Below are 19804 nucleotides of genomic sequence, written 5' to 3'. Positions count from 1 at the left end.
ATTAACTTGCCATATATCAACATCGATTTCAATTATACAGTCAGTTTTCATAGCAAAGTTTCTTAAAACAATTGACAATTGGCTTTTCAGATTTGCTTCTTTCCCTACATCTTACAACAGTCACTAAATTTGATTTTTATGCTCAGTGGATCTACTCAAAACAAGTTGATCTTTAAATTGCCACATTACAAATTACTTAAAAGGCATTCATCATAACTTCCAATATCAGAATAATTTGGATAAACCTGTGCATTCATTTAAATTCAGCAAAACTAATAGAAAGATTCTACAGAAAAACCAAAGTAATATGGTTTTAATTTCTAAGTTTGTCCATTTACTAATTATGTGGCTTTTAACAATAAATTCCTCTTATTTAGACTTTCAACGTCTATTTTCAAAATGGAATAATGAAAGCAAAGCATAATCTAATAGGTTATGGAATTATGAGAACATGTTGCCTTCTTGACACAATAGAGGAAACTTAACTGGAAGCATTCACGTTATCTCATTAGTTAAAATTACCTTTGATCTGACAAAAAATTGGTTGTGTTTCCTTTTATCTCTTGCATTTACATAAATATTTAAATTTGGAAACATGGAGAATTTTTTGTCCCAGTACAGTGTGACTAACTCTTTTAACTAAAATTATACCAGTATTCATATGGTGATGTTTTATAGTAAGTAACAAATGCTTCAATAGTATAGCATTGAAATAGTTTCAATGCTTTATAGTAACAAAATAGATTTAATACTTCAAAGATTATATTGAAAAATTTTAAAGACCACATGGATTAATATTTAGTTTTAAGGAAGAGACAATCACATATAGAAAATGTATTATATCTACTCAAGTAAAATAATATTGAATCAGATTAGATGCTCTGATTAATCAGAGAGCTTTAAGTATGTGCTTATAGGATTAAATTTGTTTTCACATTTCTTTTGGCTTAGTCTTTTGAATTATTCTATGAATACCAGAGAATATTGTTTTATCTACAAATATCTATGCTCTTAAAATTTTGTTAAAGCTCTTCTGAATTTCTAGCTATTAAGAGACTGAACAGCAATAAAAACAGATGAGCAAGTATCTAAGTCATAAGGTACAGTAGAGTTCTCTAGGTAGATGTTCATGAGTGGTAGAGCTAGATATTTGAGTGGATGTATTTTTCAGCCCACTGAGGCAACTCCACAAGGATTTGCATAGTGACTTTACCATTTTGCATACCCACCAACAATTTATATGTGCTCCCTTTTCCCATATCCTCTGAAGAGCCCCAAACTCGGGAGACCTTTACTCAAGTCTCGGGAAGTCACGGCCACCCCCAAACTCGCAAAACACAGTACCTGGATGCAATCAGCAAAGGTTTATTAGGGAAGAGAGCTGGCAGCCAATGGTCAAGCTGCTCACCCACGCAGGAGTAGAGTTAGACAAAAGACCAAAAAGCTTAGGGGCCTTTTAAAAAGGGGAAACCACAAACCAGGGGAGTGAGAAGGTGGGTGGGTGAGGGATTGTCAAGGATTCATAACATAAAAATAGTGGAACATTCCAGAAGAGCCCAAACCTAAATGATTCCGGATCATGTGGAAGCACTATGCACACCCATTCTTCACAAAATGTGGTCTTGCCATGTCACTTGTTCAACTATTTCTCAGTTGTTGCCCTGTCACTTTGCCCAACTATTTCTCAGTTGTTGCCCTGTAAAGTTGCCCTGTCATCATGGCTCCTAGCTTCCCAGCACCACCTAGATGACTTACATCTTTTTCTGTGGTCAGGAATGTGTCTTCCTGCTGTGGGCCTTCTCCACCCACAGGTGGGTTCTTTTCCCTGAGGCTTAGCTTGAGGAATGTAATCTAGCACCTGTCCTCTGACTCAGAGATAACGTCCTGGAATGTATCCTGGGGCAGTGAAGGCCTGAAATCTTACATTCAGTTCTGCTTTCTGGAACCTGCATTCTTTTTCTCAGGTCTAGGGATAAGGGAAAAGCCTGTATATATTTTATAAAATGGTCTTTATAATTTTTCACTCTAAACCTCTTTATCATCATAGGCTATCATTTGCTTTAGTATTTCTGGCTTAGCAAATCTGAATATAGTAGGATGGAATCTCAAGGTAGTTTTAATTTACACTTCATTAACAACTAATCATTGAACACCTTTGAAAATGTTTCTAAAGTATTTTAGATTTATGTTTTAATAACTCTCTGTTTGGTTCTATACTTCATCTTAAAATTAGATTATATGTTTTTTCAATGTTCAGTTTAATTCCTGCTTTTTGAATATTATAGATACTTTCTATCAGATGCTTAAATGGTAAAACACCTTTTTGATTCTGGAGTCTCTTGTTTTACTCTATTGATAGTGTGGATGGAAGTTATTTTAGCTTCATGAGATAACACTTTTAATTGTCAGACTGAATACCAGTGATATTGGTGTCCTTTGCAGAAAGTCCTGTCAATGGGATCAAGTTTCTTCTTTATTTTGTTTTCTATCAAGTCCGGCATATCTTGTCTTATGTTGATATGCGTGATCTACTTGGAGTTCGATTTTATGCAAGGTGACAGATTTGGATCCATTTCCAATCATCCATGGGTAGTTGAGGAAGTGCTAAGGTTGATGACAGGCAGAAGAAAGAGAAATTAGAATGGAGGGGAAAGTCAGCATAAGTAACTTACCTGGTTCCTATTTAATTATGTTCCCTGGTAGAGAGTAGTTGTAGTGGCTTGGTACTAGGAGGAATGGCTGAAGGTAGCAGAGAAAAATTGGATAATATGCATTGGATTTCCTTCTTTGATTCCAAGGCTCAAGGTTTGGAAGTAGGTTGAGAAGAAGATGTTCAGACAGGCAGATGACAGCAGATCTAATAATACTCCTAAGAGTCTATAACAACTTCAACAAAGTGGCTGGATATAAAATTAATTCAAACAAATCAGTAGCTTTCCTCTACTCAAAGGATAAACGGGCTGAAAAAGAAATTAAAGAAATGACACTTTTTACAACAATCACAAATAATATGAAAAACTTGGTGTGATGCTAACTAAGCAAGTGAAAGATATATATGACAAGAACTTCAAGTCTCTGAAGAAAGAAATTAAAGAACACATCAGAAGATGGAAAGATCTCCCATGCTCATGGATTGGTAATATTAACATAGTAAAAATGGCCATCTTATTGAAATTAATCTATAGACTCAATGCAATCCCCATCAAAATTTCAACTCAATTCTTCACAGAGATAGAAAGAGCAATTCTCTAATTTATCTGGAATACAAAAACAAAACAACAACAAAAGAAAAAAACAGGGTAGCAAAAACCATTCTCAACAATAAAATAACTTCTTGGGGAAATCACCATTCCTAACTTCAAGTTGTACTACAGAGCAATTGTGATAAAAGCTGCTTGGTATTGGTACAGAGACAGGAAGGTAGATCAGCAGAATATAATTGAAGTCCCAGAAATGAACCCAGAAATATTTGGTTACTTGAACTTTTTTGACAAAGGAGACAAAAACCACCCAGTGGAAAAAAGACAGCAGTTTCAACAAATGGTGCTGGTTCAAGTGAAGGCAGCATATAGAAGAATGCAAATTGACCCATTCTTATCTCCTTGTACAAAGTTCAACCTAAAGTGGATCAAAGACCTCCACATAAAATCAGATATGATGAATCTAATAGAAGAGAAAGTAGGAAAGAACTTCAAACATGTTGGCAAAGGGTAGAATTTTTTGAACAGAATAGCAACTACTTAAGTTCTAAGATCAAGAGTTGACAATGGGACCTCAAAAATTAAAAAGCTTCTATAAGGTGAAGGACACTGTCAATAGAACAAAACAGCAATGCACAGGTTGGGCAAAGATCTTACCAACATTACATGCTATAGAAGGCTAACATCCAAAATATACAAAGAACTCGAGAAATTAGACTCCAGACAATCAACCCTATTAAAAATAGGGTACAGAGCTAAGCAGAAAATTTTCAACTGAGAAATCTCAAATGGCTGAGACGCACATAAAGAAATGTTCAAAATCCTTAGTCATCAAGGATATACAAATCAAAATGACCCTGTGATTTCCCCTTAAAACAGTCAGAATGTCTAAGATAAAAAAAAAAAAACTCAGATGACAGCAGATGCTGGTGAGATTCTGGATAAAGAGAAACACTCCTCCATTGTTGGTGGCATTGCTAGCTGGTACAACCACTCTGTAAATCAGTCTGGCAGTTCCTCAGATCATTGGAAATTGTTCTACCTGTGGACCCAGGTCTACAACTCTTAGGCTTACACCCAAAAGATGCTCCCACATATAACAAAGACACATGTTCCACTATGTTCATAGCAGCCTTATTTATAATAGCCAGAAGCTGGAAACAACCCTGATGTCCCTCAACAGAGAAATGAATACAGAAAATGTGGTACATTTACACAGTGGAGTACTACTCAGATATTAAAAGCAATGACTTCATGAAATGTTTAGACAATAGATGGAATTACAAAAATATCCTGAGTTAGGTAACACAGTCACAAAAGAACACACATGGTGTGTACTCACTGATAAGTGGATATTAGCCAAAAAGAAGCTCAGAACACCCAAGAACAACTAACAGACAATATGAAACCCAAGAAGAAAAGAAGAACACACCAAAGAACACAATCCTACTCAGAAGGGGAGAGAATATAATTTCTCAGAAGTGGAGGGAGAGAGGGATCTTGGAGGGAAAGAGGAGGGGGAGAGAAAATGGGCACCAGTTCAGATATAGGAGGAGAGTGGGGAGAAATACAGAGGGTTGGGAATTTGAAAGGAGGTATGTAGCAGTCGGGGAGAGAGACCTGGCGGTATACACTAGAAAGTCAAAGATGCCAGGGACCCAAGAGGTTCTCAGGACCCAACAGGGAGGACATTAGTGAAAATTCCCAACAAAATGGAGAGAGAATCTGTAGAGACCATATCCAATAGATAGGCACAGCCCCTGCTTGAGGGATGGGGCCCTCACCCATCTCAAAAATATTAATCAAAAATCCCTCTAGTCAAAAGAAAATAGAGGGATAAAAAGTGGAGCAGAGACTGAAAGAAAGGCCATCTAGAGACTGTCCCACCTAGGGATCTATTCCATCTCCAGACACCAAACCCAGGCACTATTGCTGATACCAAGATGCTTTTGCTGACAGGAGCCTGGTATAGCTGTCCCCTGAGAGTCTCTGCCAGAGCCTGACCAATACAGATGTGGATGCTTGCAGCCAACTATTGTTGTACCCCAATAGAGGTGTTAGGGGAAGGACTGAAGGAGCTGAAGGGGTTTGCAATCCCATAGGAAAGACAACAAAAACAACAAACAAGACTCTCCAAAGCTCCCAGGGACTTAACAACCAACCAAAGAGTACACATGGGGGTTGGGGCCCATGGCTCCAGCTGGATATGTAGCAGAGGATTGCTTTTTGGACAGTACTGGGAAGGGTGTACTTTGGTCCTGTAGAGGCTCGATGGCCCAGCATAGGGGAATGCAAGAGCACTGAGGAAGGTGTGGGTAAGTAGTTTGGAGAGCATTCTCAGGCAGAGGGATGGGGAAGGGATAGGTTGTTTGTGGAGGGGAAACTGGGAAGGGGGATAACATTAGAAATGTAAATAAATAAAATAACCAATTTTGAAAAGTGAAAAAGAGTGTCTACAATATAGATGGGAAGGAGAGCACAAGTAACCTTATCCAAAGGCTGTTCTAAAGTAAACTACAATTCCTATAATTATAACTCTTTATAGTCCAAATTCTCGTAATTATCATTTTGTACAACATCTCCAGCAAAGAAAATAACAGAACAGAAAAAAAAATCCGTTAAAAAAAACTTGGCAGTATTTGGTCACAGCAAAGCATGATCATATCCAAAACATCCAGCAGAGACAATATACAATCTTAGCTACTTATGCCATCTGCAGAGTACAGCTTCTTTCTTAGGATTTTGCCAGCTTTACTTTACAGCCATTCCCTAACTGGCAGATGCTTCATAGTTCTTCCTGGCATCTCCACTATTAGGGATCTTTAATTTAGCTTTGGTCTTACCCTCACATCATAACATAATATCTTTCTATCACCATTCTGTAAGGACTAAAATGTTACATACTTACTCAATGGACTCAACTGTCCATTCATAATCCTTTCAAGTTTATGTCCTGGATCCTTCCAAGACCAACATCACTGAACAGTATTGTCAAATTCTGCTGCCTGATGAGAGTGTAGCCAATGCCCCTTGGACAAAAGTTAGATTACTTTCTTTTCTTGGAAGTTACATTCAAGGAAACCATATTATCTTAGGATTTTCTGCTTTAGTGAGTCTAAATCTTTAGAAGATGGAGTCTCATGTATATAGGTTAATCTCAAGTCATCATAATTACAATACTCATGCAATCCATAAGGCTTCTCTCAGTGGCGATGATCTCTAACAATTACAGCTGCTTTTTCAGAACCAACAGTAATTCTCTTTTATCCTGACATTTCTACAATCACTTATTTCAACATCACTTGTATTCTAAGTACACAGCAGATCAAAGGCAAATTTTTCTCCAAAACATCAAAGAAATGATCCATCCATAACACAGGTCATGATTCCTTGACCTTCTCCAAAACCTCATGAACTAGGCCTTATCTGTCTATCTGTCCTTCACTCACAAGAAAGCCAAACAAAATTATTTAAACTCTGTTTAAATATATAACAGCTTTTTAGACCAAAGTTTGAAATACCTTTGCATATCTCTCACATACCTGTTTCAGGGTAATAAAAGCCCCATGATTGTGTTTATCGCAGCCGTACACCCACCCTTGGTAGCAATTTCTATCTGTTTTGTTTTTCTATTGCAATAATAAAATACTCCAATAAAAACAACATTAGGCATAAGGAGTTTATTTGGCTCACAATTCCAGGTTATATGCTATCATTATGGAAATGTCAAGGCAATAGTAACTTGAATTTACTGATCATACTACAATAAGACAGGAGAGCCGAATGAAACCATGCATGTACACTCATTATGTTCACGTGGAGGATTCTTTACTGAGCATGAGTTTATTAAGATAAACCCTGAGTGGATTTAACATCAGAGTAATTATGATGATGTTTAGCATGTGTCAAACATTGTAATCATTTTCATAAAGTTCATTTGATATTGTTCTTTTAATATCACTGTGAAATAGTGCTTAGTAATAGCTACTGATGTCTTTTTTAGTTTTAAAGCTACTTGAATAATATCAAATTAAGAATTAGAAGCTAATTTGTTTTACAATTATAGATGCTAGAATATGGGGTAGTTGTCACAGTCTACTGATTTTCAAAAGCCTTAAAGCTGAGAGGAAAAAAAAAAAACAGTCTTATTAATAGAAGAGTATTCAAGGTGAAGACAGAATGTTAAACATCAGACATTTCTTGTTAGGTATAAATTTATTACAGTTTATGTTTTCTCAGTTATTAGTTGAGATTGCCTTTGAAATTACAGATATTTGTTCCCTTAACGATCTATGATTTTATGAATGAAATGAAAAAAGTAAAAAAAAAAGAGATATTAAGATTATTTTGAGTTATTCACAGAAGAACAAATATCAGTTGAAATGATTGTCTTTTTAATATTTCATTGTTTAATCTTTTGAACATATGCAAATTATTAGTCTTGAAGAACAAATTTCGTACTCATTGAGAAGAATTGTTTTATAGCAGCAGCCTGTCTCTACACAGACTGAGGTGGTGAAACCTTCTGAGACTATTTTTGTTTAAAAAATAGTCTATCCACTAGAAAATAGTTTATCCTCAGTGTAACTTTCAGGATTCAGGAAAATCTAAATAATTCAAGCTAAAAGACGTTTCATAAGAAAAATTCAAAGATTATGGGCTGAGACATGTAGATCACATGCAGCCTTCATAATTCTCAGCAAATTAAGAATTTGAGATCATTTCAGGAAAAAACCAGTAATGAGCTCAGTTTTTAGTCACAAAGGTGTGAGCATATAGGGGGGAAGGCTGTATTTAGCCCAAGCTTGACTTCTTTATGTTCAATGAGTTGTGTAGATGTGGTTTTAAGCCATGGATCCTTTCTGTCAAATTTGTGGAGAACAACTGATAGTATTGACAGCAATCTGGGATTTTGGGGGATTCTCATGGATCCCATTTGACTCAATTATACTACTCAATTGTATCTAACCAAAGCCTGATACTGGCAGCTTCAATTTGTTACAGGAGATGACGTTTGAACTTTCTCTCCCCATTATTTGGCAGCTTTATTTAGATAGCTTCATATATATATATATATATATATATATATATATATATATATATATTATATAATATATAACATATATAATCTATATATAATATAGATTATATAATATATAATCTATATATAATAATATATAATATAATATATATTATTTAATAATATATAATATATAATCTTCCATATATACATATATATATATATATGTATATATGGAAGATTCCACCATATTAAGTGTCCTCACTACCCTTGAAATGGCTCTGAATTTAGCAACCTCTCCCCACATCCCTTCCTCATTTCCTTTGACCTTCCCATTTAGCACCCCAACCAGCTATAACTATTTATTCTATTTCCATTTTATAAAAAATCCTTGTACCCTCAAGCCCCTTACTCTATACCAACAGTTGTGGTTTTATGGATGGTAGCTTGGTTATCATTGACTTCACAGCTAATGTCCACTTATAAGTGTATACATAGCATATCTTTCATGATCTGGCATAAATTACTGGTGACTTTTTCTGTTGTCCTATAGTTACTTGTAAATTTCATGATGTTTAATTTTTATGGACACATATTACTTTTTTATATAAATGTACCACATGTTTTATCTTTATATTTGTTATAAATATATAACTCATTTATTTTTCCCAAGATGGATGTCATGGTTTAAATATGCTTGGCCCAAGGAGTTGCATTATTAGGAGGTATAGCCTTGTTGGAGTAAGTATGTCACTGTGGGTGTGGGCTTTAATACCCTAGTCCTAGTGTTTAGAACCCAGTCTTCTGCTAGCAGCCTTCAGATGAAGATATAACACATTGAGCTCCTCCTGAACCATGCCTCTCTGAACACTGCTATGTTCTCACCTTGATAATAATGACCTGAACCTCTGGACCTGTAAGCCAGCCCCAATTAAATGTTGTCCTTATAAGAGTTGCTATGATCTTGGTGTCTGATCACAGCAGTAAATACCTAACTAAGACAAGAGACATTTTTTCAATTTATGGCAGCAATAAACAAAATAAATTTCCCTGTTGGCTAAAGAAGTTGATTATTTCTTTAAATTTCTTATTCACTCTAATTTCTTCTGTTGAGAATTATCTCTTTAAGTCTGTTCCCTATTTTTTAAGTTACATTATTTTATTTGTTTACATTTCAAATATTATCCCCTTCCTTGGCCCCCCTCCCAGAGTTCTTTACCCCAATTCCCTTCCTCTTTGATTCTGAGAGGTTGCTCCCCTACCCCTTCACACATTCTACCTAACCCCCACCATCATCCTCCTTCCCTGGGCCATTAAATTTCTACAGGATTAAGTACACCTCTCCCACTGAATCCAGACAAGGCAACCCTCTGATACATTTGTACCACAGGCAGAGGTGGGAGTAAAGGCAATGGACCAGTTTTTGTATACTCTTTGACAGCTTAATCTCTGATATCTCTGAGGGGTCTGGGTTATTTGATAGTTTTGTTTTTTCTACTGTGTTGCCTTCCCCTTCAACTCCTTCAGTCCTTTCCCTAACTCTTCCATTGGGGTGCCTGACCTTAAATGGTTTGTTGTAAGTTTCTGCATCTGTCTCAGCCATCTACTGATAGAGCCTTTCAGAGAACAACCATGTTAGGCTCCTGTTTGCAAGCACAATGTGACATCAGTAATAGTGTCAGGGCTTGATGCCTGCCTTTGGGATGAATCCCAAATTGGGCTGGTCACTAGACAGCTTTTCCATCAGTCTTTGCTCCATTTTGTTTCTATATTTCCTTTAAACAGGAACAAGTCTATGTCAAAAATTTTGAAGACAGGTAAGTGGCCCCATGCCTCAACTAAGGATCATTTTTACCTACTAGAGGTGGTCTCTTCAGGTTACATCCCTCTGCTGTTACCATTTTGGCTAAAGTCATCCCCATTGTGTCCTGGAAGTCTCTTAGATCCTAGGTCCCTGGGATTTTCCAGAGGTTCTTCACACCTCCCACCCCACACTGCTTCATATTTATACTCATTCTCTTGTCTCTCTGGGCATCTATCCTGTCTCTCCCCATAACTGATCCTGCCTCCCTTTTCTACTCTTCCTCACTCCCCTCTCCCATCCAGGTCCCTCCCTCCCTCCTTCTGCCTTCTGTGATTCTTTTGTTCCACCTTCTAAGGGGAATTGAAGAATCAACAGTTGGGCCTTTCTTCTTTTTAAGCTTTCTACATTCTGTTAGTTGTATCATGAATATTCTGAATACTTTGTCTAATATCTACTTATTAGTGAGTACATCTCATATATGTTCTATTGGTTCTGGGTTAACTCACTAAGGATATTTTCTAGTTCCATACATTTGCCTGAAAAATTCATGATGTCCTCATTCATAATATTTGAGAAGTATTCCACTGTGAAAATGAACCACATTTTCTGTATTCATTCTTCAGTTGAGGGATATGTGGATTGCTGATAATTTTTTTCTAAAGTTGAAATAATAGGTTATTTGAATATCTGTGTGAGTACAAGTTTGTAGTCAAATACAAATTATTTAAAGATTAATATGTGCATTTACATGTAAAATTTTAATGTTTTAATTAGTATGATAGAGACAAATTAAGGCTGAACTGGCGTTTCATTAGAAAAGCTACATGTTGGTCTGTGGTTAGAGATGGTTTGGGTGGTTAAGAACACTGGTTGTTCTTACAGAAAACTGGGTTCAATTCCAAGTATGGACATGGGGAATCAAAACTGTGTAATTCCAGACCCATAAAATCTGGTGTCTTTTTCTGGCTTCCATGGGCACCAGGTACCCACATTGTACACAGACATACTTACAGATCAAATGCTCATACACATAAAACTGGAAATTAATTTTTAAAAAGAAAAGTAGGATATTCTGAGCTTTGGAATACTCATGAGAATACTCACAGACCATATTAAACTAAAGAAGAAGGAAGATCAATATGTAGATGTTTCAGCCTTACTCAGAAGGCAGAAGAAAATAATCATGGGAGGAAGAGGGAAGGAGGGGTCTGGGAGGGAGAGAGGGGGGAGAGGGAAAAGTGTAGGGTGGGATCAACTGTGGGAGGAGATAAGAGGAGAGAAGTACAGAGGATCAGGAGATTGAATGGAGTTGTGTAGCAGTGGAGGATGGGGAATTGGGGGAAGCCACTAGAAAGTTTCAGATGCCAGGGACCCAAGAGGCTCCCAGGACCCAACAGGGAGGACATTAGCCAAAATACCCAACAAAGGGGAAAGAGAATCTGTAGAAACCATATCCAGTGGAGAGACACGGCCCCTTGTTGAGGAATCGAGCCACCCACCCACCTCAAAAATATTAATCCAGAATTGTTCCTGTCTAATGGAAATGCAGGGACAAAGAGTGGAGCAAAGACTGAAGAAACGGCCATCCAGAGACTGCTTCATCTAACCCAGACACTATTGCTGATGTCTAGAAGCACTTGTTGACAGGAGTCTGATATAGCTATCTCCTGAGAGGCTCTGCCAGATCCTGACCAATACAGATGTGGATGCTTGCAACCAACCATTGGACTCAGCACAGGGAACCAAATGGAGGAGTTAGGGGAAAGACTGAAGGAGCTGAAGGAGTATGAAACCCCATAGGAAGAACAACAACATCAACCAAACAGACCTCCCCCCCCCCAGTTCCCAGGGACTAAACCACTACACAAAGCGTACACACTAAGGGACCCTTGACTCCATCTGATATGTACCAGAGGATTTCCTTATCTTGCATCAATGGGAGGGAAACCTCTTGGTCCTGTGGAGGCTAGATAACCCAGCTTATTATGCCTTATCTTATAAATGGTTTTACTGTGAACTTGATCAAGGTTTTTAAACCTATCCTTGTTCAAATTTTTTTGTTTAGTGATAAAATTGTATATTCTTCAAATGTAGAGATATTTTAAAATTATAAAAAAATGTACATATTGAGGAAAATGTTCTGAATCCACCAGCTTCAAAGTAGTCAGTAGGTTCCAAATGGGTTCCATGGTGAATTACAGGGATCACTGATACTTAGGTAGATATTTAATCTATTTTGCTTCTAAAGTACAAAGAGCTGTGCACTAGCTCCTGTGGCTGGGACAGATCCTACCAAAGTGATAGATTAATAACACAGGTGCATCATTGTGTGATTGTGGGATTGCATTTCAAGTTGGACATCAATGAGCTGAAATCAGATGCCCAGGGCTCCATTTGTGTGTGTGTGTGTGTGTGTGTGTGTGTGTGTGTGTGTGTGTGTGTGTGTATGTGTTTGAAATGGTTTGTTTCCTTGCACTTTCAGCTCCTCCTGGCTTCCTAACATGATATTACTTACATTCTTTTTCTGTCTTTAAAGCCAGCAATTGTATCACTCTCACATTTGATTCTGCAATTTCGTCTTACTCTCAAACCACTTCCTGTACTATGTGAATCCCCTGGAGCTATTCAAACGATACAGCACGTCTTCCCACTCTGTAGCTTTTTATTATGTCTGTAATGTTCCATTAGCCATGTAAGGTGACACATTAAAGAGTGCTATGGAGCTAAGACTGGATTCAAAGACCATCGGTTTTGATTTGACAAGTTTTTCTGATATTTCTCTTCATTATAAATATTTGGCTTTCCCATATCTCTGAGACAGTTTCTAGTTTGATGTTGAAAGACAATGTGAACACTTCAAACGGGGAAATGGTTTTGAAAAAAAATATCTATTTTACTTTTTTAAATTAAAATATAAGTATCATATAATGTCCCCCTTTCCTTTCCTATCTAGATGCCTACCATGTACACTTCCCATTTTGTCCTCTCAAAGTCTTTTCTTTCATTAATAATCATAATACATGTATTTTTCACTGGAGTGGGGCCTCAGAAAATTTCTGCCCTTCACATTAGCATGTTAAATGGTGGTATACTTCTTCAGTTCTCTTTTTCTTGAAGTATCATGGGTGTAGGTTCCTTTTCATTTTATTTTATTTTTTTTTTTACTGGATACTTTATTTATTTACATTTTAGATGTCATCCCCTTTCTTCATTTTCCATCATAAAACTCCCCTATCCCATAGATTTCTTGGGCTTCTATCTCTTAAAATCTTTCTGTTCCCTTGTTCATGGTGTTCCCTGAGCCTAACGTGAATAAATTGTGTAATATATATATATATGCATTGGTCTGGACACACCATGATCGCTGCATTTTGATGAGAAAGTTCTCTTGTTTGGAAAAAAGAAGTTTCTTTGGTGACACTTGTCTGTAGGTATAAAAGTAAATATTTAGAATGCAATTCTTAATTAAGGTGCTTTTGTAAAGTTGCAGTACTACGTTCTCACTTAAGATATTTATCTTACTTAAGAGAGTAGACCTCAGCTGCTAAATTTCTAGTAGCAGGTATTTTTCCCTCCCTCCACTTGAGTGGACATTAAGCCCAATTTGGGACAATAGCTGTAAACATGTAACCATTGTATTTGTACCCTGGTAGTACAGAAACATTTTGAGCAAGGAAGTGTTAAATAATGATACTGTATTTTTCACTTATACATGTATTACCCATAGAATTGGATGCATATGATGTCAAAATATGCACAATATTTATAACAATATTGTTTATAAGACTCTGTATAACAAATGTCTCCTTACTTGATATGGAATTAATAAGGAATATTCATAAAATGGATTACTGCATAAAAGTGATCAATGACTCCATCTACTGTAGTCATAGAACAAATATAATAATAAGCCAATGAATCCAAAGGCAGCATAATTTTTATGTTTCAGTACATATAAATCTTTGAAATGTGAAAATCTATTATTGGTAGAAGTCAGAATGATAACTGTCTTTTTGGAGGAGCAATAAACAAGGGGACATAAAACCAGAATTCAGTATTATAAGCAATGTTTTATTCCTTAATGTGAAATATATTATGTCAGTTCAGCAGTTTGTATACTTTTTATTTATATGAACTTACATGAAAGACAAAAGTAAGAGAAAAATCATAATCATCTTATACATGTATTCACATTCTTTCAGATGTTATTTTCCCCTGATACAGAAGCTACACTTAAACTTAAATATATACTTAAAGCTATTTAAAGTTTATATTTGTAATATCACATCTAGCAAGTAGTAATAATTAAGTTTGACAGACTATTGGTTCTATAAAATCAGTTGGAAATGTTTAATAGCATGGGACAGGAAAACTTACAGGTGGAATACAAATATACATATTAAATGAGGAGATCCATTTAACAAAATTTAATTGCCTTAGAATTTGCATGTAGAGAGCTTTGATCACAAAAGAGGTAATAGACACAGACAAGATTCTAAGTCTTGAAAGAATTCAACTTTTCAGACATCAAGGAGTCAGAGAGCTTAATTATACTACTACATGAAGCTGAATTCTGGCAACAGACTTATTATTTTGAATTAGAGGCTGTTATAGTTCAGAGCCTTCAGAAAGCCATTAAACCTAAGGCTTAATTGTAGCCTGTAAGACTCTAAGCAAAGAATCATCTGAGCTGTGCTCTGGACAAACCTATGTAAGTGTGCAGTGATTATAAGCATTGTATAACTTTGTGATAACTAGAACCAGGTATACAAACAGAATGCACCTATTCTTCATTCAGTCTTGAAATATCTGATACATAATGACAATGCCATTGAGTTCTAAGTATCTTAGTCATGCTGAGAATTTTATGTGGCATTAATAAAAGTTAAATATACATCATTACTATATTAAGTACAGATGTATGCTTCTGATAACAGATATTACTCTAACCAATTGCCAAAGAAACAACTCCCAATATAAAGATCTTGGTAGATAGTGCAATTTGTTAAGCCTTTGAGCACAAGCATGGTGACCTGATTTTGAATTGCCTTGCTCATGGTAAACTCCATAGAAGCAGTGCATATTTCAAACACTAATGCTGAAGGTTTGGACCCTGGAAGAAGAGAGGATTCCTTGAACTCATTGGCCAGCCAGACTCATTATCAGTGCGTCCCAGGTTTGGAGAGAGATGATGTTTCTCCAAATAAATAATCAAGAAATCTTGATCTCAATAATGATCAAGAAAGACACCCAGTATTGATACTTAGCCTCCACAAGCACACAAGTACAGAAATAGCAGCAAGAACATTTTCAAACATGTTCTCCTGGGTCATATAACTAACACACACACACACACACACACACACACACACACACACCCCACAAACTTATTATTTTCCAACATGGCTTCATTATATAATTTATGGGCTACAGCTTACATAAGAAAAGAATTCAAAGTCTTGAATACATCCTGAAATGGAAAACAAATAATGCTAGAAGATTTACATGTCTGAAAATATATTGGAAAAACTCTAAAGAACCTAAATATGTCTTAAGGGTAAGATGAATCCATGATTATTACAAGTGTATACCCATGCTGTTGGTCTTTCTCCTTGGATGAAAAAGTATCTAGAGACTTGGAAGTCCAGTAACCACACAGCTCTGAAGGAAGAAGGTACTCCATTTGAAGGGTATTCTGAGACATGGAAACCCAGGACCCACATAGCTCTAAGAGAAAACCTCCTCAACAAAGGCATTTTAGCTGCCAGGGGAAGCTATCCCAGGTTGAGCTGAGGAACCCTGCTCCACTCCTTTGCTTCTTCCCTTCTTATGTTCTTGGCGTCTTCTAATATGTCACACCAGGTAGCAAACTTAAAAAAGAGATGTATTGGGAGAGTCCAGAATAAGGAGGGACAAATCCAGGAATGGCTGCCTCTGCTAAAAGGAGATGACAACTGGAAACTGAGCAGACCAAGCCTTTATAAAAGGGTTTCTTGTGGGAGCAGAGCTTTCCAGAGTGGAAATTTCCAGTGTGTGTGTGTGTGTGTGTGTGTGTGTGTGTGTGTGTGTGTTTTCCAGTTCAGAATTGGTGAGTTTTTGCATTCAGGAATGGGTGGGGTTTGTAGGAAACTCAAGGATTGATGGTTTTCTCTACTCAGGAATTAGTGGCATTTGGTTCAGACTTTTTGCCAAAAATTAGTGTAATATGGGGAGTGCCCCATTGAGGGGCTGGAGATGACCTTTTTGACAGTTACAAAGGCTGGAAATGCAATTTTGACAGTCAGGTTTGTCTAGGGGATGGGCCTGGCTGCAAGAGTTTCTCAGACAAAGACAGGACCACTTTATTTCTTTGAGGATTTATAAAATTTTCAAAATATACAAAGTTTACAAAGGGAGTGCACAGCAGGGAAGCCTTTTCCTGCTGCTTGAGTCCTCATGAATACCTAATACATATGCTATGAATTCTTCTAAAACCATGGATTTCAAAATATAACACATTAGGCTCTGAAGAAAAAAGATATCTTCAAAAGGTCCACAGTTAAAACAATTGCTATTAATACTAGTGGATATTATTTGCTATTTTTATTGCATTGACATTTCAGTCAAAGTACAAAAATAATAACACTTAAACTTTGTGTTATGGCTTCACAGGTAAAGTAGAGGCTTTGAACTAATACTAGCAATCACTATTCATTTTAAGCATTTACTGACATTGAGGAAGAAGCAGTGCAAAAGTTACGCTTAAGTACATTATAAGCTATCAATGAATTATAACTATAATTAACCTGCAATTATAAATAACTAATTTATTATAACATATCACATAACCTTTCTTAAAAATAATAAAACAAAGTAGGAACTATCACTCTTGAGCCTATAAAAATATGTGTCTTATGGAGAAACATACAGATTTCTATGTTGGCAGCTGAATTAGCTGCTTTTATCATCATAGAATATCATTTGTACCTGGAAAAATAACGACTTTAAACTATTGTTACTTGCACTAAATTATTTAATTTCTACATTCTTGTATATACTTCTCTGTCTCTATGTTCTAATTTGTTAGTTGAAGGACATTGATCTACACACACGTTATAACCATCACATGAATCATGTATTTAACGAAATTTTCTTCTAAAAGACCACTTACTAAAACTGACACACAATATTCTTAAATTTGCAAAATTCTCATTCTCAAAGTTTAAACTAATGAGAATTTTAATATAAATGACACTGTTGACAGATATTATAAAAAGCAATACACTTATACTTATGCCAATAAAATTTACTCGATATGATGTACCTTGATGGATAATTTATAATTAATTGGAAAGAAATGTATGCATGTGTGAATAAACAAAACAAAAGGAATTTGATAACATGTCTTCTAATCCCTCTAGAAACCCTGTTAATAACTACACACTTAAGAATTCCATTTTGCTTTTTGTAGGTTAACAGGATTCCACCTACCACCACCAGTGACAAGTACCAAATCTGTGTTCTCACTAAGGTTGACCAGTGACTTTGCTGTTAGTGCTCATGGATTTAAAGTATATTATGAAGGTAAGTGATGGCAATATAAAAGACACCAATTCCCATTTTACAGCATGTGAAAGGAGTTCTCCAAGTGTTGTGATGGACAACTACTTACCATAGGAGTATAAAGAGTGTTAGTGTTCACCTTTTAGTCCCAAATCTTGTGAAGATATAGGCTTATTTGTTTTAGATTTATTTATTTTTATTTTATGTATGTGCACCCTAGATATGCATGCAGTACCAGTGATGACCAGAAGAGAGTATCAGACTTGTTATCCCCAAGGAACTTGTTTTCTTATCAATTACTAATGTGCTGTAAACGGATGGCTTTTATGTGTTTACACCAGCATAAATCCTAGGCATACAATGTTTCTCTGTTTCCTTAAGAGTTAAAAATGAAATAAAAATAAGGCTTAGTGAACCAAAATCTCAGTTCTGCTGAAGATGCTGAAATGTATAGAAACACACATTTTTAAAGTGAATAAAATTCTTAATGGTTAAAAATATGTATTCTTGAATATTTCTGGTAGATGTAATAGATTAATAAATTTCTGTTCATTATTTAACAACAATACTTATATTATATGAGGGAAATCTGTCCCCTTAACCATAGTGGTATTCTATCATTTTCTAACCTATATACTAATGCAGTATATAATAGACTGTTTAAATACTATACTACAAAATAATCTTGAAAGAAACACAAATGCAACAGACCCAATGTAAGCATTTTATATCTGAGAAAGTTACAAAATAAATGTTATCTGATTCAGTGTTGTTTTTCTTCCTTTTCTTTTTCCTCCTTCTCCTTCTCTTCTTCTTTAAATATAGCATACCAGGAAAATAAAATGTTCCCTAGGTTTATCACAATATCATCATATGTATAAGCTTTGAATAGTTTTTTTTGGTGACATTCACTTCTGAATTCTTCCCTTTAAAAGGAAAATGAACTCAATCATCATTGTAATCATTTTTGCAAGGCATTTTTATTAATCTCGACAAGTTAATTCATAAAATTCATTAGCACAATCACAAAAGTTTAATTGTAATTTTTATAATACTTATAATGATAAGAATGCAAAGATTTTCTAAGTGCTTTCTCAGAAAAAAATCATATTCTTTTTATTAAACTACAAAGTTATTTTTAGGGTAGTTGACACTTCAAACAAGTACAAAGTATATTAAAAATATAAGAGCAGCTGGTGAGTTTTGATGTTAGCATGGTTTCTGGTTTAGCTGTCAAGTTTTATAAATTCATTTTAAAAAAATGTTTTCATAGCTATTACTGTTAGTATAAATATGACTCCTTATTTTGCAATGTTTTGCTCACTGTAAATTTCCATCATATTTTTTTCTTTAGGAAAATTTGACAGATATTTTATAATTTTCCAATATACTTTTGAAATGTTCTAATTGTAAACATAGTTATTCAAATAGCAGTGAGGGATTGTCTACCACACTTGGGTATCTTTGCCATGTATCTTATGTTTCTTGTACTTCAATAACAGTTTACTGTAATTTTCTGCATTTAATATAGTACATACTATGTAATCGTATATCTCTGTATATGAAAAATTGTAAGAACCTCTGTTGGGTTATTTGCTCAGGGTCTCACAAAGTGAAAATATGAGCTGAGCTCCCATCAAAAGGTACAGAAATACCTGCACTTTGAAACTTATTCTGGTTGTTATTCTCTGCTATAATCCTTCAAGGTTGTAGAACTAGATATATGCTTTATATGAGTCGGAGGCCATGAATGCCTAATAGATATAGGTCTCCTGTTACCATGATGCATGTGTTCCAGTGCCAGGCACATGAACACATGATGCATGTGTTCCAGTGCCAGCCACAGTCTCACTGATCATTCTGACAGTGCCACCGTATATTTTTAGTTAGATCTGATTACTTCCAAAGTAAAAGAGCAAAATATTATGATAATACTCTTGAAATCCCATGTTTTTTCCCATGAATAGAATAGAATTACCAAGCAGTTCTAATCAATTTTTCCAGTGTGAAATAAATGGCTGAAAGATATAAATCCAACTTCCATCCTCACCAGAAGTTTTGTATTGTCTCTAATTTTCATTAGGCTACTGTAGACAATTAAATTAAACAATGGAGGGTGCAATTCTCATTTTTTTCTATAAGATACATTTTAGGATACTCTTCATCATGGAATGGAAATATTTTTATTGAATTTCTTAGAGTCAAACTGTGATATATGAAATTTATAAAAACAGTTTT

General features: G+C 35.5%; 1 protein-coding gene across 1 annotated transcript in view; it reads left to right on the top strand.

The window, feature by feature from the left end:
* Nucleotides 1-19804, top strand: part of Csmd3 (CUB and Sushi multiple domains 3) — a 942208-nt gene that overhangs the window by 28964 nt on the left and 893440 nt on the right. The window contains 1 exon segment of the mRNA XM_076912208.1: nt 17475-17587. Within this exon segment, the coding sequence (XP_076768323.1) occupies nt 17475-17587 (113 nt within the window).

Source organism: Arvicanthis niloticus, chromosome 13 (genome assembly GCF_011762505.2).
Source record: "Arvicanthis niloticus isolate mArvNil1 chromosome 13, mArvNil1.pat.X, whole genome shotgun sequence".
Classification (NCBI taxonomy): Eukaryota; Metazoa; Chordata; class Mammalia; order Rodentia; family Muridae; genus Arvicanthis; species Arvicanthis niloticus.
This window is presented reverse-complemented; position numbering and strand designations above follow the sequence as displayed.